At 56.1% G+C, this 23,897-nt stretch overlaps 1 protein-coding gene across 6 annotated transcripts in view; it reads left to right on the plus strand.

Moving 5' to 3' along the window:
- The window catches only part of LOC308644222 (nuclear factor 1 X-type), a 96,359-nt gene extending 73,169 nt beyond the window's left edge, over nucleotides 1-23,190 (plus strand). For 3 of the 6 annotated variants that reach the window (XM_081285072.1, XM_081285073.1, XM_081285071.1), the window contains exons 3-11: nucleotides 3,026-3,088; nucleotides 3,384-3,458; nucleotides 3,891-4,011; nucleotides 5,626-5,762; nucleotides 8,538-8,660; nucleotides 11,067-11,242; nucleotides 16,186-16,333; nucleotides 18,446-18,537; nucleotides 22,858-23,190. In XM_081285072.1, the coding sequence (XP_081141198.1) occupies nucleotides 3,026-3,088; nucleotides 3,384-3,458; nucleotides 3,891-4,011; nucleotides 5,626-5,762; nucleotides 8,538-8,660; nucleotides 11,067-11,242; nucleotides 16,186-16,333; nucleotides 18,446-18,537; nucleotides 22,858-22,872 (950 nt within the window). In that variant the 3' untranslated portion in view covers nucleotides 22,873-23,190. The remainder of the gene's footprint in view (nucleotides 1-3,025; nucleotides 3,089-3,383; nucleotides 3,459-3,890; nucleotides 4,012-5,625; nucleotides 5,763-8,537; nucleotides 8,661-11,066; nucleotides 11,243-16,185; nucleotides 16,334-18,445; nucleotides 18,538-22,857) is intronic. The other 3 variants (XM_081285074.1, XM_081285075.1, XM_081285076.1) reach the window with 3 other exon arrangements.
- The last annotated feature ends 707 nt before the right edge of the window (nucleotides 23,191-23,897 follow it).

Raw genomic sequence — 23,897 nt, forward strand, 5'->3', positions numbered from 1 at the left:
GCAGTGTGCGGGGCCTGTGAACAAGAGATAAAGAGTTCAGGCAGAGTGTTTTTTCTCACTAACCGTGGATTTGTGTGTTTGTTCAGCTGGTGGCTCTGATAAGCCCTATTCTGCCAGATAAAAGCCAAGCAGCCATGAGGGGGGCCTGGGGAGGGGCGTCATAAAGGGGCCTCCTCCTCTGTGTCCGGAATCCCCGGGTCATCCCCTCCCCCAGGGAGCCCAAACAAAAAGGGGTCAAGGTGCAGGCTGCTGCGTAGTGTGCCTCCCTGGGCACAGCTCCTGGTACCTGGGGTCTGTCCAGAGCAGGCAGCCCTTTGGGCAGGGCTCCCAGAGAGCCCACCCTAGGAGAAGCCCGCCCGCTGGCTCCCTCATCTGGAGGGGCAGAATGTCCCCTCATCTTCCTCGGAGCCAGACCGCCATGGGCCCAGTGATTGTCTGGGCCCTGCAGCCACCGACTGGGTCCCTGTGAACTCCCTGCCCTGTCTGTCAGAGGCATGTCCCTGAGCTGAGGTTCACATCCCTTCCTGTCCCAGCGTGGCCATGACTCTGTCGGGCAGTGGTCCACATTTGATGAACCAGTAGAGTCCTTGGGCTTGGATGTGGCCCACTTGGGCTTCATCAGCCTTTGAGCAGAGCAGTGGTGTCCCCAGGACCCTGTCCTCCCTCCCTGCCTCTTCCACTGTCTGTGCCAGGAGGGTGAGAGCTGCGGCTGGAGCGGACCAGCGGGGTCCTGGCCATAGCTGCCCCGGCTGCAGGGCTGGCTCCTCCACCTCAGAGCGCGGGTCCAGCTTTCTAGTGCCTTTGCCTTTTGTCCTGACGCCGAGCTGAGCATGTCGGGCCTGGCGGGGGCGGCATTGTGGGGACGCTGGCGAGGCCGCCGGCTGGGCCGCCGGCTGTAAGATGGCTGCCAAAGCCTAAGATGGCTGCCAGCAGCGCCCGGAGCAGCGCCTGGAGGCGCGTGGCATGGCCAGGCGGCCTCGCCTTCCCTCCACTTGCTGCTTAACAGTGGCTAATGGTGACGACCAGAGTGCCCTTCGGGGCAGTGTCCTGTGCCGCAGGGGTCCCTCCTGCCTGTCACGCTCTCTGCCTGGGGCTGGCGCACCTCCACCCCTTTGTCAGGCACTCTCGTCCCTGGCTGGGCCTGTGCGCACTGCCTCGGGCAGCGTGTGCGCAGCCTCCCTTCCTCACCATTGCAGTGGGCCAGCAGCGCTCCCATGGGTGGACTCTGAGGCCGCCTACCCCACCGACTGGGCCCGGAGGCCTTGGTGGGATGGAGCTGGCCCCAGGGCTCATGGCTCATGGCTGGGTTGGGCAGCAGGGTCAGGGCCACATGCTCCCTGCTGGACTCTGCATGCCAGTTCTGAGGCATGTGCCCTTTCCTGAGGCCCGCAGTGAGGGAGTCTTATAGCAGGGAGGCCCTGGCGTGGGCCACCTGCCACCTAAGTCCCTCAGCTCCCTCCGGGACAGGCCAGGGATCCGGGGATGGGCCAAGATGAGAAAGTTCACCCCTTGTGACACTAGGGCACAGAGAGGTCGCCCTGCCAGGGAGGTCTTGTGGCTCCCTCCACAGTGGAGAGTGCCACCAGCCAAGATATGGCCCCAGCCAGGATCCACTGTCTCTATCTGCAGGCAAAAAGGGAGGTGTTAAGCCAGAGTCAGGCACTTTCCTTACAATGTTTCCTTGATTTGTTAGAACAAAGTTTATTATTTTTTTTTGAAATTAAAAAAAGAAATGGAACAAGGTAAAGGATGGGGAGAATGGGGCCCCAAACAGTCACCCTTTTCCACACACATCACCTCAAGGCAGGGAGCCAGGAGCGTGGCCAGAACTCCCAGCTCCAGACGTGGCAGGCCTTCACTCTGAGAGCAGGGCCGCGGCAGCAGGCTGCTGTTGTGCATGCCAGCCCAGCGCCCAGCTCTCTCCCTGTGCCTCTGGGGACAGCAGACTGAGTGCAGGTTGTGGGGAGGCCCAGGGGGCAGGGTCACGCTGAAGAGTTGAACAGAGCCCTGGCCAGCACCACTGCCCGTTCAGATGCCACCACACCACCGGCCTTTCAAGCAGCCGATTCTTTACCAAGCGCCTGCCTTCTTCCTGCCCCACAACCTGCCCCACCACCCTGGCACCCTCTTGCCAGCTGTCGTGTCCAGGCAGGCATTCTGGAGGTCCCCGTTGTGTCCCTGGCACACAAAGCCTTGAGGACCTGGAGCGGGGTGGGGGGCTTTCCCAAGCTCAGCAAAATATTCACACACACACACACACACACACACACACACACACACACACTCCACCCTGCCCCCAGCCCTCTGTGAGCTCCACTGCACAATGAGCCCTTGTCTTGGGGCTCCCTCTGAGCAGCTGTGGCACTGGGGCATGAGACAGCCTAGACAGGCTGGCACAGAGCGGGTGGTGGCAGGGCAGACCTCCCGCTCAGGGTTGCCAGGCTCTGCTTGCAAGCACAAAGGTGAGGTGGGGGAGGTGTGGGCCCACAGGACTGGCTTCAACTGATGAGGTTAGGGGCGAGCATACTCCTCGGGACCCTTGGGTCCGCCACAGCCACAGATGGCCCTGCTTGCTGGCTTCTCTCCTGGGCACCTCCTTGCTTCTAACTCTTAGCTAAAGCCATTCACCCATGGGTGACTTTGTTCCTCAGGGGACATTGGGCAGTACTAGAGACAGTTTGGGTTGTTACTGTTGGGGGCTACTGGCATCTAGCATGGAGGCCAAGGGTGCTGCTAAATACACTGTAATGTACAAGATGCCCCCCTCCACCCCACCCTCCCCATGGAGAATGATCCAGCCCAAATATCAGTAGGTTGTCAATAGGCAGAGAAACCTGCACTGAGCTAGAGCTATTTGTCCTTCCCTCTGCTGGTCTCCCTGGGATGGCTGGGGAAAGGGCACTGGGTGAAGTTTTCTGCTGGCCAGGGTGGGCCACCCTCCCCGTAGAGCTTGAGGGCAGCTGCTGAACTGCAGTTGGTGCAAAGCTTTGCCCCTGACCCATGCTCCCCTTTGTGTCTCCTGCAGAATCCGGACAATCAGATAGTTCAAACCAGCAAGGAGATGCGGACATCAAACCACTGCCCAACGGTCAGTGTTCCCTGCCCACCACACCCCGCCCCCTGCTCATTGCTGCCCCACCCTCTGGCCTGGCCAACTGGGATTCTCCTTCCCTCAACCATCCTTTGACTGAACTTGGGTTGCCCTCCCAAGGAGAGGGACTCACCTGGGGCAAATGCCCTCTTCGGGGAAGACCTGGGAGCTAGCCTGGAGCCCACACAGGGCTGGGAGGGAGGGAGTCAGAAAAATGGGAAGGAGTGTTGGGGAAACAATCGGACAGCCCCCTCCCAACCTGGCCTGACTCACTAGCCCTTTTCCATCTTAGGGCACTTAAGTTTCCAGGACTGTTTTGTGACTTCCGGGGTCTGGAATGTGACGGAGCTGGTGAGAGTATCACAGAGTAAGTGAGTCCTTCCTTCATGCTAGGGACCAGAATTGGGCTGAGGTTGGGCTGAGGTGTGGGGACTTGGACCTCACAGGGCCCCCGTTCTGATGGGGTCTTAGATCAAGCGAAACAGAGAAGGGACTTCCTCTGTCTCTTTGGCCGTAGGCTGCTGGGTGGAGCAGAGTTGTCCAGAGAGCCCCAGCCAGCTCTAATCTCTGCTGCTTTAGGAAAAAAAAAAAAGTCACAACCAAAGGCTCTTCCCTGAGGACCCCCAGTGGGGGTTGGGGGGAGGTTTTCTCAGCAGCACAGGTGGCCCACCTTCCTATCCTGTGTCCCTGCAGCAAATGCCCCCCCACCCCGGGCTTCTGAGAGCTGCTCACAGCAGTTTATGGGCCCTGTGGGGCCTCTGGTACCTTCTAAACCTCACCAGCCTCTTACTCTTCCCAGCTCCTGTGGCAACAGCGTCAGGGCCCAACTTCTCGCTGGCCGACTTGGAGAGTCCCAGCTACTACAACATAAACCAGGTGACCCTGGGGCGGCGGTCCATCACCTCCCCACCTTCCACCAGGTAAGCCTAGCACTGCAGCCTTCGGTCTGCCCCAGATGACCCCCCATTATTCAAAGTGCCTGGGCCTGGATGCTTCAGGATGTTACCCCTTGTTGGAGGCACTAGCTCGCCGTGGCCTGGACCCACTGTATACTCAGCTACCCCACTGAGCTTCCTGTCACACAGCACTTGCCCCTGGGGACCAAACCTGCACAAGTCATGGCTAGAAGTAGAGTCTGGCAAGGTCTCCTCTTGGAGAGGTGGCACTTGATCCCAGACACATGGCAGAGGTGGTGGTTGGGGGACGTGGGATGGATGCTCCAGGCAGCCTCCCTCCAGTCAAAGCTGGAGAGGTTGGCAGGGCCACCCCAAGAGGACTTTAGAGACCTGAGGAAGGCATGTGGACTTCATCTAGAGCGGCAGAGACACTGAAGAGTTTTGAGCGGGGCATGCTGGGGTTGTGTGTTCCAGCAGCTCCTCCAGCAATGTGTGGGCAGGGCTGACAGAGTGGGGAGGCCGAGCCTCCAGGCTGGGGTGGGGAAGGGTCTGAGTAGGTGGATTAAGCTAGAGAGAAGGGGAAGAGTTGAGAGGTGCTAGCCGGTAGTCAGTTGGCCTCATCAGGCACATCTTGCAGGGAAGAGTCAGGTTCTGTCTTCTTTTATTCATTTTTATTTTTTATTTTCTTTTAAAGATTTATTTTTTAGTTGTCGTCGGACACAATACCTTTATTTATTTATTTATCTTTATGTGGTGCTGAGACTCGAACCCAGGGCTTCGCACGTGCTAGGCAAGCGCTCTACCACTGAGCCATAACCCCAACCCCATGGTTCTGTCCTCTTTTAAAACTAGGATTTTTTTGTTCACTGTGAGGTTTTAGGCTGTGTGTGTGTGTGTGTATGTGACTAGCGATTGAACCCAGGGGTACTCTACACCTGAGCTACATCCCAACCCTTTTAATTTTTATTTTGAGACAGGGTCTCGCTAAGTTGCCTGGGCTGGTCTTGAACTTGTGATCCTCCTGCCTCAACCTGCCAGAGTTGTTGGGATTACAGGCATGTGCCACCATGCCTGGTTACGCATTCATTTTGAGTTTTTAAAATCTTTCATTAAAATATTCTTTACCTTGGGGCTGGGGATGTGGCTCAAGCGGTAGCGCGCTCCCCTGGCATGCGTGCGGCCCGGGTTCGATCCTCAGCACCACATACAAACGAAGATGTTGTGTCTGCCAATAACTAAAAAATAAATATTAAAAAAAAATTTTTTTTAAATATTCTTTACCTTGATGACTGAGTTTTGTGGTACCTCTGACCTTTTTGTCTCTGAGAGTACCTCACTGGCCCTTGGGGACTGACAGGAAATGGTGGGTGGGGCAGAGGAAGCAGGTGCTCCCTTCTTGGATGGGCCCTGGATGGACCATAAAGGGCTCGTGAGGGAGCAGATTTTGGAGCTGCCTTGCTCCAGGGAGCAGGTAGGTGGGCTGGTCTCAGGTTGGGCATCCAGGGGAGAGTCCAGAAGCAGTGCTACGGGCTGGCACCTGCTCCTCGCACAGGGAGCTGTCAATATACAGTTCTCCAGCCGGGGCACCCAGTGACTCCTTGGAGCCTTGGCCCATCTGACCCTCTCTTTCTTCTCCAGCACCACCAAGCGCCCCAAGTCCATTGATGACAGTGAGATGGAGAGCCCTGTCGACGACGTGTTCTATCCCGGGACAGGCCGCTCCCCAGCAGCTGGCAGCAGCCAGTCCAGTGGGTGGCCCAACGATGTGGATGCAGGTATGGGCATGGCAGTTCCATCTCACTCAGCCCCAGAGCAGCCAGAGCTCCACTGACTCCCCCATTGTCAGGTGGCCCTGCCAGTCTCCCTCCTAGATTTCTGAAGTGGGCACACCAACTGAAGGAGGGGAGTGGAGGCAAGGAGCTGGGCCACCCCTGAGTGGGCAGCAGAACCTATGGGCATGGTGGGGAAAAGCCTGCAAGCCTCAGGTGCCCTGTGGTGGGGGGCTATGGCCTCTGCTTCACAGCCTCCTCCTCTTGATATTTCTGCAGAGATTGCCCAGCCTGGTGGTCCCCAGAGTTTAAAGCCATTTTCTCAACCAGGGCCCCAGTGGCATTTGAGACCTGGTCACTCTGCAGTGGGGACAGCCCAGTGCATTGTAGCACTGGGTGGCATCCTTGGCCTCCACCTGCCAGATGCCAGTAGTAAACACTCACTCCCTGTTTTGAGGAACAAAAATGTTTTCAGACATCGCTGAATACCTACTAGGGGACAGACTCGTCCTGGCCTCAAGGAGGCCAACTTACAGAGAGATTCAGAGCCCAGTGAAGAGCAGACAGAGCTGTTTTTAGACCAGGCGGGGAAGCTCTAGTGAAGGGTGAACTTCTGAGAAGCCTGTAAGAAGCAGCTCAGACCTTTGCTTCCCTCTGAGTGGCCTACGCATGTGGAGCCCACCCACCTTCACCTCCAGTGTTGGCTGAGGGTGTGGACAGACTAGAGAGCTCAGGAGGGAGTGTGTGTGCCCATGCTCGTGCGTGTTCGTGCGTGTGTGTGTGTGTGTGTGTGTGTGTGTGAGGGGGGTGGGAGAAAGGGAGAGAGAGAGGAGGCTCACTGTAGGGGACCCTACCTGACATGTCGGACCTATGGCCTATGTAGGTCCTTAAGGGATGAGGGTCTTGGGGCCTGGGAGTGCATATCTGCTCATGTGGGGTGTACACAGGGTATATTTGCTCTGGACAGGGCCGGAGACAGAGGACTGGGCTTTATTCTTTCAGGGTCTGACCTAATGGCACCTTGTCTGCTACGGATCGGGGTCAGGGATGGGGGTGGCCAGTGGAAGGGCTACAGATGCTCTGGCTTCTGCTCTTGGCTCCTGGGAGGAAGCAAAGCCTCCAAGCCTTGACTGAGGGAGTGGGCTCAAGACCCTCTAGACCTCTAGTGGAGACTGGACTCTGCGGGAAGAAGCCCCAGCATGAGCGTGACTTTGGTGGCCCTTCCGTGTTTTCTTGTGACAAGTCCTGGGCTAGCATGGCCCATACACTCCTTGGGGGAGCCTCTGGTGGCAGAGAGAGGGGGAATTGAGAGGACCCAGGAGACTTGGGCTGCATCCCAGGCCCCTGCCAGGACCTCAGTCAGGTGATCCCTCCTGCAAGACTGCCACTGGTATGCCTTGAGGCCCCATCTGCTGCCATTTGCTCCTGGGAGGAGGGCTTCCAGGACCCTCCGCACAGACCTAGTATCCAAGGAGCCCTTTTCTTCCTGGCCCCTGCTTTTTCCTTCTTAGCTCTCTGCTCTTGCGCCTGCCATTTCTGCTTCTTCCTGCAGTCCTGCCATGCACGGCACCCCCAACATCCTCCTGCAGCACCTCCAGCTCCCTCCCCTCCTTGTCGTGTTTCCCTGGGCTGCGACAAATCGCCAATTAAGCAGCCCAGCTGCAGGATGGGGAACAGCTGGGGAGGCGCTGTGTGGCAGCAGGGACAGCTGTGCACAGCTGGTGGGGGGCTCCCTCCCCCCACCATGCCAGCTATCAGGTGGCACACAGCTGCCGCCAGATAACACCTCTGCTGGCGGCTGGGAGCTCGCCCTTCCCCCGCCTCTTTCCAATGCCGTTGTGGCTCTTCTTTCTCTGTTCTACAGCCCCCCCCTCAACTGACGCAATTTGTCCCTCAAAGATGGCAGCTCTACAGATCTGCCTCCCCTCCACCTCACCTCTCCCAGGAAGAGAAGTTCAGCCCAGGACAAGGTTCAGTCCAGATGAACTCCCCCAGAGACCTCACCCACTGGGAGCCCTCTTTGCCCTGTTGTCTTTGGGATGCCACACCTATTGCGCAGAGATGCCCTTGGCTGGTAGCTTCTGGCTCTTTGAAGAAGCTCAAATAGGGTGTCTTCTCTGTGCCTGTCTCCTGCAGAATACCACTCTGGCACCAGGAGCAGAGCCCATCCCCAGCCTCCAAATCCCCTGAAAAGGGGCATCCTTTCCCTCTGGCTCTGCCCCTAGGACCCACCCAGGCCCTCTGGCCCCACTCCCTGATGCTCTGTTGGATGTGTGTCCCTCCCAGGGCCCCTGACTGTGCTTTCCCTTCCCAAAAGGGAGCACTGGTTTCTTCCCACCAGAGTGGCCCAGGGCCCAGAGTACCTCCTGGGCTTGGCCCTTTGGCCCCCTTCATCACAGCCATCACCCAGGCTCTCAAACTGGCTCCCTAGGTTCCTCCTGCACCCCATTTCTGATGCTGGCCCTGTGGTCGCCCTTTTTATTCCCTTATGTGTTTGTTAGTGGGCAGGATGGGCTCCCCTTGCTCAGCCCCAGCCCAGCACATGCAGCCCATGTCATGCAGGGGCTTTATTTTCCTCTCTTGCCAGAAGCACCCACGGCCAATCTGCACATGGGGCATGGAGGAGCCCAGATAAGGCATCGTGGGCAGGAGGCCTCATAGTGGAAGAAGGGCTGGCAGGGGCACCCCGAGGATAGAGGGAGCGAGCTGCTGGCTTCCCACCTTTCCTGCTCCCACCCCGGCCTGGCTAAACCTGCCTGTGTTGCTGCTTCCTCCCCCCAGGCCCGGCTTCTCTAAAGAAGTCAGGAAAGCTGGACTTCTGCAGTGCCCTCTCCTCTCAGGGCAGCTCCCCACGCATGGCTTTCACCCACCACCCGCTGCCTGTGCTTGCTGGAGTCAGACCAGGTGAGAAATGGGGGACCCGGAGCGGGCAGTATGGGAGGTGGCCAAGTGCCAAGGGAAGCTGACCAAGTGCAGGGGCCAAGACTGACTGGATGACAGCCCAAGGCTCCCTGTGTGGGTGATAAAGTGGCAGCAAGGATAAGTGGGACGGGGGGGCCCTCTTGCAGCACCACCCACCACCAGGCCTGGCCCTGAGTCTGCTCACCTGGTTCCCAAGCACCCTCCCACTTGCTTCTGACTCCCATGTGCAAGAGTGTGTGGGTGCATGTGTGTACTGCATGTTCACTAGGAACCTCCTGAGTCTCCTCCAACCTGCTCTCCAGCCAGACAGGCCTCGGGCCCAGTTTACATCCATCCTGTCAGCCATAGTGGGAAAGCACCCTGCCTGCCTTTGGCTCTTCTCTACCAACCCCTAGCTGAGCCCAGGGTCTGGTCTCCCAACATGAACCCAGGGTGGCATAGATTGAAAAGACACTCTGCCTGGTGTAGTGATGCAGGAGGCTGAGGCAGGAGGATCACGATTTTGAGGGTAGCCTGGGCAACTTAGCAAGAGCCTGTCTCAAAACAAAACAAAAAGGTCTGGGGGTGGAGCTCAGCGGCAGAGCACTTGCCTAGACTGTGTGAGGCCCTGGGTTCCATCACCAGGACTGGGAAAAAACAACACTGTTTAGAGCCCCCGGTCTCCTGCCTGGGGCAAGCAGCTGCCTTCTCTGGTTTTCTCTGCCCTTTTCCAGATGTGAAGGGCTGGGCCTGGGGGACAGGTGGCCCCTGGGAAAGGGTTCAACCTGCTGCCTTGAGGGCGCATCTCTCCCTTCAGTGTCTCTAGTGTGAGGAGTGGGAGCAGGCAGGAGGTTGGGGGTGTCACTTGGGGAGCCCCTTCACTCCCTTGCTTTTTTCGTCCCTGCCTGGTACCCACCTGGTAGCATGAGGCCTGGGCACAGGCCTACATCTGTCCACTGTCTCTCTAGCGGGCTTCTTTGCTGCAGGACACAGAACAGGGAGTTTTACCTTTTGGCTTCCTCCTCAGGGCCTCCTGGCTGGGAGCCCAGAGGCAGCGGGTGCTGGGGCAGGGTGTGGTGGCCGCAAGGTGGGGGCAGGGATCCCAGGCAGCAGGAGGGCATCAGGCCCCACTCTGCTCTGAGTCAGTTTTTATGAACTCCAGAGAGAAGCCAAGTTTCCTTAGCCTCCTAATGAAACCAGCTAGAGCAGCTGATTGGAAACAGACCGGAGAGGGAGGGCCCGTCAGGAGAGGAGGCCTGTGCCGGGGGGGACTGTGTGTGCAAGGGCACACGTGCGAGGGCCATGGGGCTGAGCACGTGAAGGCAGCCTGTGCTGGGGGTGGGAGCATCCCACGTTGCACTCAGGAGGTGTGAGTGTGTGTGTCCAGTGCCTTTCCGGCACCAGCATGGGGCAGGTCTTTATCTAGAGCCTGGTAGCTATCTGCCCACATAGTCCCTCACCCAGGCTTCCCACAGGGCCTGTACCCCAGGAAAACCAGTTGTTTATCTTCAGCATAGAATGTCAGAGGGTGCCAAAAACACAGTCATCAAGATAGGTAATATTTTAATGCATTATTTAAAAAATAAAAAAACAAAAAAACTATTACAAGAAGACATATGATAAGCTGGCTAGGGTGGCACTTAACCTGTAATCCCAGCTACATGGTGGGTGGAGATGGGAGGATTGCAAATTTGAGGCCAGCCTCAGCAATTTAGTGTAATCCTGTCTCAAACTAAAATAAAAAGGGCTGGGGTTGTAGCTCAGTGTTAGAGTGCTTGCCTAGCATGTGTGAAGCCCTGGGTTCAATCCTCAGCACTGAAGGGAAAAAGAAAAAAAAAGCATACGATAAGCAAATAACAAGCTAAACAATTTTATACAGAGACAGGATCTCTGTCTGAGCAGGACCCTGCTTCACCTGTCTCCTTGTTGTAATACCCAGCCTAGTTCCAATCACATTTCTAATTTTTTAAAAGTTTTCATTTCTTTTTTTTTCTTTTTTCTTCAGTACTGGAAATTGAACCCGGGGTTTGAAGTGTACTGAGCCAAGACCCCAGCCTACCTTTTGCCTATAAAAACAAGTGGCTGGCCCTCAGGCCCGAGCCTACTAATTTGATTATTATCTGGGTATTTTGGGGGGTTTTCTGGTTTTATTTTTGTGGTGCTGGGGATCAAATCCAGGGCCTCACACATGCTTATCTTTAGTTTTAGGACACATTAAATGTCACTGACCTGGATGACAGCTCTTTTGGTGCCTGTCAAGTAGCTGTCCTGCCTCGCCCTCCTCCCTCCCCATTCTCCCTCTTCCTTAACCTCCTCAGCCCTGGGATCACCAGCTCCCCTCTGCCATGCCCCCAATGCTGCCTCCTCAGCCCTGATGCCTTTTCCTTCTCCTTGCCCATGTGTACGCAGGGAGCCCCCGGGCCACAGCGTCAGCCCTGCACTTCCCCTCCACGTCCATCATCCAGCAGTCGAGCCCATACTTCACACACCCGACCATCCGCTACCACCACCACCATGGGCAGGACTCGCTGAAGGAGTTTGTGCAGTTTGTGTGCTCGGATGGTTCAGGCCAGGCCACAGGACAGGTGAGTCCAGAGGGCCCCAGGAGCCCTGCGGCAGCCTCATCTCTGCACCTCTGTCTGTCTGTCTGTCTCAGGGCTTACAAGGAGAGGGCCCACTTGGGGCTGGAGCAACAGGGAGGCAGTCTTACACACACCTTGATTTTTCTGGGTCTGGGGTTGAGTGTCCAAGCGTTATGTCAGGGCCTATCCATCAAGGTCTGGAAAGGTGGAGGGCATCAACGTCTGGGCCCATCCTGCCTGGGCTCCTTGCCCTCCCTGTGGGCCTTATTTCCTCAGCAGAAGTGAACCTGTGATCTCTCCATCCAGGGCTTGAGCCCCCCACCTCCCAGTGCCCCTCTTACACCTCAGAGATGCAAGGATTTGACAAGGTTCCAGGCAAGAGTTTGGCATGGCTGTTGACATTTGCAGCTGTTTGTTCTCTGTGGTGTGAGGCTGCCCTGGGCATTGTAGGATACTGAGTAACATCCCTTGCCTCTACCTGCCAGATGCCAGGAGTTCCTTTCTGCTCCCCAATTGTGTCAATCCAAAATGTCTCCGGATTTCAGTGAGCTGTGTGGGCAGCAAGGCCATGCCCAGATGAGCACCTCTGTGTGAAGGGAGGCCCCAGTCCACGGAGCTGCCATGGATTCTCCTGTCAGCAGGACTCTTAAGGGGTTCCCAGGACCATTCTGGTTTTACGGTGAAGCTCTTCTCAGCCCTGGGGACAGAGGAGATCCCCAAGAGCCTCAGGGCCCGATTATGCAGGAGCAGAAAAAAGGGGACAGCTCAGCAAAGGGATTATCCTAGGTGGTAGGCCAGAGATGACCCCAGGTGGGACGCTCAGTTCCTCGGGGGTCACTCTGGGTTGGGACACATTGTCTCTAGACCTCTGGGAAGGTTCTGTAGCCCAGGCAGCAGGCTGTGCTGTGAACAGCCCCAGCCCTCTCAGCTGGCTGTGGCAGCCTGGATTCCTGCTGTGAGAGGTGTGTGTCACATTGGTGTCGGGGAAGCTCCAGGGCTGTGGCCAGAGGCAGCCCAGCGAGAGTGGCCAGCGTCCTCCATTCGGCTGGTGCTGTCTTGGTGCACTCTGCGTAGAGTGGGCATTTGCTGTGCGCTGGTATGTGATTAGAGATGGGCCTCCTGGAGCCGCGGCCTCCGGGCTCTCTGTCCATCTCTTCCCTCCCTCTTGCTTTCCTTTCTCTTTCCTCCTTATCTCCTTTCCCCCTTTGCCCTGTGAGGGCTTCCCTGGCTGACTGCAGCTCCTCAGGACACTGGTAGCCTTGCCCTCCTCTCAGGACAAGCGTTGTTCTGCTTTCGGGGGCATAGAAGAATAGACCTGACCTTTGGCAACTGCTGTAGTTCCTTCAGAGATGTGGCAGTGTTGATGGGGAGCCACTAGCCTGTGCCCTGGTTCCCAAAAGGCCTGATGTCAGGAACGTAGAACTGAGAGGCCAGGAATGCTGCCTTGCTTGCCTTTTCACCTAGGCAGCCAGGGCTTGGAGTAAAAATGGAGTAGACCTAGAGACTGAGGGCTGGGTCTTGAGCTTCTCACTTGACTTTTCAAGATTGAGATCTCACTTTGCTTAAGAAGGTTTTCTTCTTTTGCTTCAGAGAAAACCTGCAGGCAGGTTTGCGAACAGGCACCCTGATGAAGCAGAGTATAGCCAGACTGGGGAGCAGCCTCTCTGGGTTTCCTCTTGTAGTCTGTCATCTGAAGAGAGAGGAGGGGGATCTGTGGGGAGCCTGCTCCAGAGGGCCATCCCCAGGTTCAGAGAGGAGATGAGAGCCCAGAGTCACCAGCATGCTATGGAGGAGTCTGATGTAGCTGCAGAGAGCCAAAGGCCAGCTGAACTTGCTGTAGTTCTCAGACTTAGTGTGCACAAGAGGAGTTCACAGGCCCTCAGCCCCAGAGCTTCTGTTTCAGTGGGGTTGGGGGAGGGCCTAAGAAGCTGCATTTTCCCCCAAGTTCCCAGGTAATGCTGGTGTTGCTGGCCAGGAGATCCACTTTGAAATCAGTGATCTAGAGCCTAGAGAAGAAACTTTCTAACCTCCTCAAGAATCTGAAGTTATTGACCAACTTTGCAGGAAAATATATGGAGAAACTTTATAAACAATTGCAGGAGGATTCCCAGGCACCCTGATAGCTTGTCCTTGGACCCCAGGGTAAGGCATGCACTGATTTCATTAAAAAAATTTTTTTTGAGGGGATTGAGGACTGAACCCAAGGATGTTCTATTACTGAGCTATATCTGCAGCCTTTTTTATTTATTTTTTTGAGACAGGTTCTTGCTAAGTTGCCCAGCCTGGCCTCAAACTTGCAATCCTCCTGCCCCCAGCTTCCAAGTAGCTAGAATCACAGGCATGTGGTACCACACCTTGGCCACACACTGGTTTCAAAGAACCAAATCAAAAGTAGCCAAGGGCAAGTGGAGACACCACTAGGAGAAGGACAGAAAGAAGATGCTTGAGGAGTTGTGTTTTGGGGAGGGAGAAGAGGTGGTCAAGTGAATGGGAAAGTCACAGACCCATTGGGAAGGCATGATTCTGAGAGGCAGGAAGACTGGCTGTGGCTCAGCCTTGTTTGCCCACGCTGGGATGGCCAGGCCCGCATCTTTAACTGTAAGACCAAAGTGAGGAGCCATACCAGCTCTCAGGTGAGGTTGTGACTCTGTGAGGTACCGCAGAGTCACAGGAACTTGAGATATGTAAAACCTTGATTTACACTCCAGCCACAGCTAACCTCCCAGCCTGGTTGAAAGTTACTTCTAGAAACAGAATGTTGTACATCACAAACTGTAATGCCTTATCAGACCGAGCCAGGACTAGCCCTATCGGATAGAATTAGTGGTTTAATTTACTTTTTTATTTTTTGGTACTGGGGATTGAACCCAGATGCTTCACCACTGAGCTACATCCCCAGCCTTTTTATTTTTTTATTTTGAGACAGCATCTCGCTAAGTTGTTTAGGGCCTCTCTGATTTGCTGAGACTTCCCTTGAATTTATGGTCCTCCTGTCTCAGCCTCCAGAGTCTCTGGGATTACATGCATGCTCCACTGTAGCCAGTGAGATTAGCAGCTTAGATACTCCTAGGGGAGACAGGCTCTGAAGGCAGGAAGGAGGCAGAGGCCTCCCTAGGGCAACAAGTGCTGCCTGGAAAGCTTGTGTCTCAGCTCCTGGGAGCATGAGTTCAGGATGCCCAGAGAGAAAGAGTGAGGAGGATTCAGGACTATTCTATTTTTTGTCTTGATGGAAGAATGAGATAGGAACCAGGTTGGCCATGGAAATGAGGAGAGGCAGTGCTATTTGGATCTGGGTGTCACCCCTGCAGAACTGGAAATCCCTGCCCTTTCCAAAAGACACCTAGCACAAAGGGTCTCCAGCCTGACACAGACAGGGACCAGAAGCCACTGCATGCTTTGTCCAAGGCCTCTGAAAATTGTCACCCTCAGAGAAGCAAGAATAGTTGAGGGAACAATTTAGAGGGATAATATGTCAGACTTAAGTGCTGGTCATTAGGGATAGAGGACAAAGGGCTAAAAGCTAAAGTTGAGCGGAGTGAGGCCTGCACAGGTCAGCTGTGAGTTCTGTGATTTTAAACTGTAGCAGGACAGCAGGCAATATCTCTTGGTCAGTGCGACTCAGTACTGCCCATTTCTGCCATCTAAAGGCACCACTCGGAGGTCCAGGGTGTCCTGGAAGAACAGGACAGAGAGCAAGGAATGTGATTCAGGAATCTAGCTGGTCCCGCCGAGAGGAAGTGTTCTCTGAGCAGGACTTGAAGTAAAGTGCCTGGTCTAGGCCTGAGCACCAAGGGCACAGAGCTGACGGACACACTGTTGCAGAGGGGCACCCCTGGAGTGTCACTATCACTGTCTTGGTGAAATGAATGAGGACAGAATGACGGGCTGACTGCAAGCACTGGGTGGGTGGACTTCACAGAGTTTGTCCACTGATAGGAGGAGGAGCACAGGGACCCCCCATGGGTCTCATAGCTGGGTGATCAGAAGGGCAGAGCTTTGCCCCATAGGATAGGACAAAGAGCTGGGGCTGGGCCTCCCCATGTCTGGGCTGTAGGTGGGCATTGAGGGTGCTGCCCAGAGTAGCAGGAGGCTCCAGGAAAGAGGCAAGGGAGCCTTTGGCAACTCCCTTCTCTGAAGCCAGAAGGCTGACCCACGAAAGGCCAGGCACAGGGCCTGGAGGAGGAAACTCAAGTTTGAGGCCAAAGAGGGCATAAAGGACAAGGAGTGGAACCTGGTGGCCTGACCTCCCTGGCTCCTGAGGGCGTCGTCCAGGGAAGCACTCTTGAAGAACCTCACGGAAACTGGAGCTGGCAGCAGCGCGTTTTCCTCCCTGGCTGTTCTTTAGAGAAAAGGCCAGCACCCCACTGTCCACAGGCGCTGAGGACACTGGCTGCCGGGGCCCAGAGTGAGCTCCTCCCTGCCGGCGTCCTCCTGAGGCTGTGCCAAGAATGGATGCTGGACGGGCCTGCAGTCCTTGGCTGGTCAGCCCGGCCGGCCGGGCCCTGGAGGGAGGCCCGCATGTGCCTTTGGGGGATGGTGGGGGTGAGCTGGCTCGTCTTTCCTGCCGTGGGAGAAGGTCTTCAGGAGTGTGAGAACGCTGAGTACAGTTGCACGCATTGCTAGGTGGCACTTTTTTTTGTACCTAAAACATTTTCCTTAAGAAATAACAAATCACCTGTCGGACGACCCCCTTCCTTTCTCCCACAACTTCAAAAGAGGACTGAAAAAAAAAAAAAGAGAGAGAGAGAGAGAGAGAAACACCCGAGAGACCAAATAGAGGCCTTACACCCTTACCCATCCTGTGCCCCGGATGAGAGGACCTTCCCAATCCTGCATCTTCCACCGGGAGCGCCGGCTCTCCGGAGCGAGCTGGTGCGGCCGCGCAGGGGAGCGTGTGTCTGTGTGTGATGTGCCTTCATGCGTCACTCTATTTATGTTGTTCGCAGCCCAACGGTAGCGGCCAGGGCAAAGTCCCGGGGTCATTTTTGCTACCGCCGCCGCCTCCAGTGGCCAGACCTGTGCCCCTTCCTATGCCTGATTCCAAATCCACCAGCACTGCCCCAGACGGCGCCGCCTTGACTCCTCCATCACCTTGTAAGTGGACGATGAAACTGAAACCACAACGCCCAGCGTCCCCGGCCCATCCAAACAGTCTGCACTGCAAAAGAGAACAGCCCCACACCCATGCCAAAGCCCCCAGCCCAGAGCGCCACGGAGCCACCTGCCCGGACAAGAGCAGAGCCGAGCCCCCAGCCACAGCCTCCCGGGCCTCTGTCGCGCCAGCCAGCACCCCATGAGCCCCCTGCCTGCTGCTCCCAGCTGGGGCCCCTGGCCCAGGCCCCCCTGGGGGGGCGGGAGGGACAGCACAGTGGGGTGCCAGGCCAAGGGTGCTGGCGCGGGTGGGAGGGGGCGGGGAGGCACAGCCATGCCATCTTCATGCCTGATTGCTGTTTTTTTGTTTTTTGTTTTTTTGTTTTTGTTTTTCAATTTTTTGTTGTTTCGTTGTTCCTACACACACACCAAGAAAATTAAATGTGACCACAAGGCGACGCCACCACCATCCCCTTTTTGCCTTACCTCCCTTACCTCCCTTCCTGGCTCTTGGGCCTCTAAAGATGCAGGAGGCCAGCCCCTGACCCCCCACCCTCAGTCTCACATTTGGTTTCTCGTTGTTCCTCTTTTTTTTTTTTCCTCCTCCTCCCATCCTTTCCCCTTCCTTCCCCTCAATCCCTTAATTCCTTTCCTAGGTTGATGTTCCAAGGACAAGGGAGGGCTCTGGGCCTCTGCTACTTCATCTCTCTCTCTTTCTCCCCCCCCCTTTTTTTTCTCTTTTCTTTAAAACTGGTGACAAATTTTATCAAAAGGAAGAAAAGAAAAAATCTGAGTCAAGAGGCCCCAGGTAGACCCGACGTGAAGGACAGGAAAGATGGAGGGTGGGCTGTGCGCTGTCTGTGGGCAGGGTGGCCGAGGGTGGGCAGGGCCCTGTGGCTTGCAGGCCATAGGCCAGGGTACTGCAGTGGTGGGCAGGTGGCCCATCTCAATGCTGTCTGTTGGCCCTGTTTCTCCTCCTTTCTCTCGGTTTGAGTTCTTCCCCCCCATCCTTCTCATGCCATCTTCTCATCTGCATCTACCATAAGACACGAAGTCATGACCATGGTCATCTGAAGTGGGCAGGGTTGGAGAAGGGAGTTCAGGCCACAGGTTGGGGGGCACTTCTGAAGAGAGGTGGACAGAACCTGGTGAGCATGGAGTCCCTGAGTATAACTGGTGTAGGGCAGGGGATGGGCAACCGGTGACACTCTTTTTCCCCTCTGGGGACATCTTCCCTCCTGGGAGTGCAAGGCCTGTTCCCTCCTGTAGGGCTCTAGCCAGATAACCCAAGAAGAACTCAGGGGTGTTCCGTTCATTTGCCACCTTGGGCTGCAGGACAGCTGTCCCTAGGTGACTGAGCTTTGGGGCTCTGCCAGGCACTCCGGCCTCCTCTTCCTCTGTAGCCTTGGCCCATTTCAGGCTTTGGGACCGTGAACCCTTTGGGCCAGGTGCATTGATCAGAGAAGAAAGGCACAGGCTTTGCCGCCCCAGGCCGAAGCTGAGAGATCAGCTCCTACGTCCTTCTCTGACCCCATCCTTCCTGGCTCAGTCCTTTGTTGGGTCCCCTTGGAGTTCCCCACATCACCTACCCACTCCTTAGGACTGCCCAGGGTGCACTTGACATGGCCTGAAATGTGGCCTGAGAACACTTTCCCCACGCAGGGTGGAGGCAGGCCACCAAAGCTGCCACCCTTCTTTGGACCCTCTCTTCAAGTAGGAAAGCCAGGATACCCACTGAGGGCACATTAAGGACCAGGTTGTCCCTAACCCTGTCCAGTATCTCAGTAGGGGACAGAACTGGGTCCAAGAGACCTCAGCTACAGCCTCCAGGGCTCCTTCCTTACCCTGGGCCCTGAAAGAGGCTGCCTGATTGAGGCTGCCAGGGCTGGGGGAGGGTGGGGTGTGTGCTTCTGGTCAGGGAGAGGATGAGGGGCCCCTCGTGTGGAGGAGGGGCAGGCTTGGAGCCTGGTCTTTAGCACAGGAGCCCTTGGCCCAGCCTAAATTTGGCAGCACAGCACAGTCTAACCCAGTCTCTCCCTCTCAGCAGTCCCGAAGGGCAGTACCCAGGTGGCCCAAGGCCTGACGGGGTCTCTCCCTCTCTCCCTGCTCCCACAGCATTCGCAGCGACAGGCGCCTCCTCTGCCAACCGGTTTGTCAGCATCGGACCCCGGGACGGCAACTTTCTGAACATCCCACAGCAGTCTCAGGTAGGAGACCACCTGTAAGCAGACGCAGATGGACAGACAGGGTTGGGGACACCTTGATGTGAGGGAAGAGGCTGGGGTCTTTATAGCTAATCAGGGAGCAGGCGGAGCTTCAGGACCCAGACTTTTGCATGCCCAGCTGAGCCTGCCGCCCCAGGCAGCCCCCAGGCTCCCTGGCTAATCAGCTAATTGGATAATTAGCTCTGACAGCCCTGGCCCTGGGGAAGGCGGCCAAGGACCCAAGGCTCCAGGCGCTTTGGGCCAGGCCTGGTGGAAGCAAAGATGGAAGCCCGAGGCACCCTGTCAGGAACAGGGACGGAGTCTGCTTCACTGCCCTCCCACTGCCCCTCCCTCCCAACACTGGCTGGAAGTCCTGCCCCATGCACCCCCCACCCCGCCCTCCCCTTTTCCCTGGCTTTGGGTGGGCTGGGCAATGGTGGAGGAGGGACAGAGTGGGCCTGGTGGGCTGAGTGCCCAGAGACTCTGGCACCAAGGGCAGGGCAGGACTGGCTGCTGCCCTGGAAGCCCCTCCCCCAAGTCCCAATGGGTCCTGTTAGGGGTAGCCAGACTGCGGGAGCCCCCAGTCCCCACTCCCCTCTTCTGCTGACACCATCCCTACTTCTCTTAAAGGGATAAGCCCATCCTCAGCCCCTCTAGCTGGAAGCCCCTGGACTTGGCCTTGCACATACATGTGGGTGTCCCCTGTGTACCTGTCCCCAAAGAGGTTGAGAATAGTCAGCAGAACCCAGGGCCCTGGGAGCTAGGAAGGACCCACCTCAGGAGCAGGGCACACCAGCTGTTGAGGGCCCATGGCTTTCACAGGGCAGGGTTTCAGAAAAGAGTGTGCAAATGTCTTTTTTTTTTTTTTTTTTTTTTTTTTTTGCACATTTTACAAGAACACCTCCTTGTGGACTTTCTTGGCCCTGGGAAACCCACCTTTGCCCAGAGCTCCAGAGCTACCTCTGTTGGTTCCTGTTCCGCCTCTGCTCTGAGGCCCCCATCCAGAGAAAGTTAGTAGATGGAAGTTTTGTGTGTGTGGCTTGAGGGCTTTCTTTCTTTTCCTTTCCTTCCAAAAAAAAAAAAAAAAAAAGCCAAAAAACTTTGTCAAACTTCAAACTTCAGAGCTCCCTAGTGGCAAGGAGGGGAGGGGAAGGGAACTTCAACCCCCTCCAGCTTCCCACCCCCTTTCCCCAGAGTCACGTCTGACCCGTCTGGTTTCCAGGAGCAACCAGACATGATGTAACACCCAGATGAACTTGAACTTGGGGGTGTTGAGAAGAAAAACAATGGCTCCGAGCAGGGGCTGGAGCCAGCCCCCTCTGCTCTGTGCCAGGGAGGCCGAGAAAGCCCTGCTGGCAGAGGGCGGGAGGGGGTGCCAGAGGAAGGGACAGCAGGCGGGCCTCCCCTCTGGGCTCTGGGCTGGCACCAAGGGCAGGGCTCACTTACTCCCTCCCTCTTGCCGTACCCCTGGCCGCCTGCAGCTCTGCAGTGCGCGTGCTTGACCACTGCCAGAGCCCTCCCTGTTCAGTCAACCCCTCTAGCCTCCTTCTTCACTTTCTCTGCTGTCTTTGCTTGGACGTTTTGGGGCCAAGGCAGAGTTTGAGGCAAGTCTGGTAAATAACTTCTCTTCTCCCATGTTCCCATCTTGGGCTCTGGGCATTCGGGGAAGGAATTCTCTGCCGGAGTCTAGGGCGCCTGAGCAGGCAGGTGTGTCGAGGGGGCAGTGGGGAAGCCAGAGCAGGACATGCTGCTGAGCAGGAGTCCCCGGGCCTGGGGCAGGCGGGCGGCTGCAGTGGGCACAGGGGGTACAGTCAGAAGTGGTTTCCACAGTAACGAGTGACTTTTGCTGATCCCTGGAGCACCAGATGGAGAGAGAACAATAGAATGAGGGAAGAAAAGAGAATTTTAGCAATTTTGTCATTCCCTGGGCAGCGCTTTTTACTTAGTTTTAATCAGTTTTGGACTTGGCTCAGGAAGCAGGGAGGGTGAGCAGAAAAGCCACTCCGTGCTTGGCAGCAGATCTTCTATTCTCGGGACCTGTGGGGAGGTGCCAGGGAGCTCCCTTGGAACTGCCTTTGTCCCCAGCTCCAGGACTGGAATCCGAGTCTTCCTCCTCTGAGGAGGGCCCCCAACCTGAGATTTGGTTGTTGAGCCCCCTGCTGTGAAGCTCATGAAACCCCAAAGGGGCCAGCTTGGGGCCTTGGAATGATCTGCTAACAGACAGGGCAGCTAGAGCCCTCCCTGTCCATGTTGAAGGATAGATGGCTCCGGAGCTGGCTGCCCCCAACTTGGGAACAGTCTTACAAGAGTCCTGCATAGTCATTCCTTATGAAGAGGGGTCCCATAGACTGCCAGGGCGAAGGGCGCGGGATGGGAAGCCCAAGAGCTAGCTGCTGCCCTGGCTCTCTTCTGCTCACTCTGGGGTGCTTCAGACCTGGGTTTCTGCCTCATCTTCATCAGACCCCCTGAGCCTCTGCTTGGTTTTTACTCATTTGACAGGTCAGACTTGGGGCAGGTGCTCGGGGAATGCACAGAGGGAGGACAGGTCTCCTATGTGCATATCTTCCTGTATGTGGCAGGCGGTTCATCTCTGCCAGCCAGCAGTGCCTGGTCACTGTGGTGATCCCAGATCCCACATTTATAGATACCACAGATACCCATCCACTGTGGTGGCCACTGGCCACATGTGGCTGTGAACATTTAAATGAATTAACTAAAGAATATATAGTCACAGAATCCATATTGCTTGTGCTGAGAAACCATTTGTGCTACTGCATTGGACAGCACAGATAGAATTTCTGTTGTCACAAAAAGTTCCAGAGAATCTCTGAACCCTATCCCCCACTGCTTTTGTTTTTCTTAAGAGGGATCTTACTATGTTTCCCCGGTTGGTCTCCAACTCCTGGACTAAAGTGATCCTCTGCCTCAGCCTCCTGAGTATTGGACTACAGGCATGTGTCAGTGCACCTGGCTTCTCTGAATCCCTTTCTAATTCTCACACTCAGTGTCCCATATCACAGTGAATAACATCATGTGGTCCCAACCAGAACTTGAGTCGTGGATCTGGCCTGTAGACCATAAGCTAACCAATATTGGAATAATAAAGTAAATATTGGAAAATTTCACATGAAATTCTGTTGCACTTCTAGCTTCTTTTGAAAAGTTGGTGGCTCCAGTCACCAGGGCTCTTACTCCAGTGTGGAAGGCCAGGCTCTAGACAGGGTGCAGGCATTCTGGCCACTACAGACCCTGCCTCCTCATGATCACCACACTGGTAGCAGTTAGGAGCATGAATTCTTCACTGCCCCCTGCATTTCAGTCCTAGCTGTGTCACCCTAAGGCTGTGTGGCCTCAGGCAGGGCACCTACCCTTTCTATGCCTGGCTTCTGTGAGGGGCTGGGTAAGGATAGAATGAACACATCTGGCATGTGTTCTGGTAGTTAGCTCTGTCTGATCCCCACAGACCAGCAACTGTGACCCAATCTTGGAGACCCCCATTTTGTAGATACAGTCAGGTGTACCTAGCCTCCTGACCCAACCCTTGGCCTTGGGTCTGGACTGGAGCCTTTGATGGAGAGCAAATTGCAAGCTGCCCTGCCTCTGGGGTCTACCCAGGGTGTGCTGGGTGCAGAGCTGCTAGACAATGCCCTGTATGTGGGAAGGCGGTGCCCCCTGCTGGCTTCATGAAGGAAGGACGCCCACCCCAGGGAGCCTGGGGTCCTTCCCCAGACTCTAGTGCCCTAAGGGTAAAGGATCTGCAGGGTGGGCTATGGCCCCTCCCCCAGGTCTGGCACTGCTGGGGACTGAAGCCATGTGGTTCCCCCGCCCCCAGCCTTTCAGCCTGTGGGACTTTGGCTGGGATGTTCAGACGGGAATTTCTGCTTTTAATCCAAAGAGACAGAAAGAAAACTCAGCAAGAAGCTGGGCCACCCCCACCCCACTCCTCAAACCCCTCTGGGCACAAAAGCTCAAGCCTGGCATCCTCCCCACCCTCCAGGACCCACACAAAAACCTAAACAATTGCAAACATGGCCAGATCCCAGGTTTGTGCCAGCGCCAGCCACGGGGGTCCCACCCGCTGGGCACTGTGCCCACGGGAAGGCCAGCTGGACTCTAGCACTGGGGTGCAGGGTCTGGGGGATTCCCGTGAAGGGGAGCTGCACTTCCTCCCCAGTGGTGGGTCGATTGCCCAGCACCCTGGCTCTTTATGAGCTGGACTTTGAGCTGGATCCTCAAGGAATCAGCAGTCACAGTGCCAGGGACCCTGCCCCAACTGTTCTCAATATTGCCTTTTTTTTTTTTTTTTTTCCGGCTTCCTTTCAGTCCTGGTTCCTCTGATAAGATCGACAAAGAAACAACAAAATGAAAAGAAGAGGTTCCTCAAAAGGGGGGAGAAGAAATTTTGAGACATGGAAAAATCCCCCAGCCCAGCCCAGCCCCACCGAAAAGCAAAAATTAGATGTCGTCAGCCACTCAGCCCTTCTCTCCTCCAGCCCGGGGACCCCTGCAGGCCCCCGAAGCAGCCCAGTTCTCAGAGAGCCCTCGGAAGGGGTCTCAACGGAGCTGTGCACCAGCAGCCAAGCAGAAAGAAACATGCAAAACGGACTCTGCCAGGCAGAGGACAGACAGAAAGAAAGGATGCGGCAGGACTGCCTTCTCCCCACCCCAGCCCAGCCTTCTGGGGAAGGAGCAAAATTCCCAAACAGAGCAACCAGCACAGTTCTGAAGGGGCCTGGCCCCCACCCTTACCCTTTCTAGGGAACCCCACTCTCCACTTCAGCCTGAGCTTTCCTGGGGAGCCTGGAGGACCAGCTTGTGAAGATAATGGGGTATAGGTTGGCGAGCTCTCCCTTCTATACTTGGCCCCCTCCTTCTCTCCCTTCTTGCCTGGGTTCTGGCTTCTACCCCTAGCTGCTCCAGACCAGGTGAAAGAGGCCCTCGGGTGGACAGGGGGTACCCCCTGGAGCTACCTGCTGCATCAGCCCAGAATGGAAGGTGTTCTGCCATTCCACCCTGAGCTGTAGGGGCAGTTCCTGAGGCCCCAAACCCCTTTGTACAGTCCACAGGAAAAAGATGGAATGCTCTAACTGATCCCGTCCCTGCTTGGGACAGGCCTCCTATTCCCTCTCTCTGAAGACCAGGAGGGCTGTCCCCTATTCCCGCCAGGAGTGAAGGGAGTCGGGCTCCAGGTCGCCCCTGCGTCCCAGCCCTGCATGCAGGTGCCCTCGCTCTGCCCCACTGGTCCCTGCCCCTGCCCCTCATGCTTACAGCACTGCTGGGGCCAGCCCGAGATGGAGCAGAAAGGGGACCCCTGGAGCCAATCGAGGAGGATGAAGCAGCTTCTGCTGCACCGGTTAAACTGC

The sequence above is a fragment of the Spermophilus citellus genome (assembly GCF_964194105.1).
Source record: "Spermophilus citellus genome assembly, chromosome: 3".
Lineage (NCBI taxonomy): Eukaryota > Metazoa > Chordata > Mammalia > Rodentia > Sciuridae > Spermophilus > Spermophilus citellus.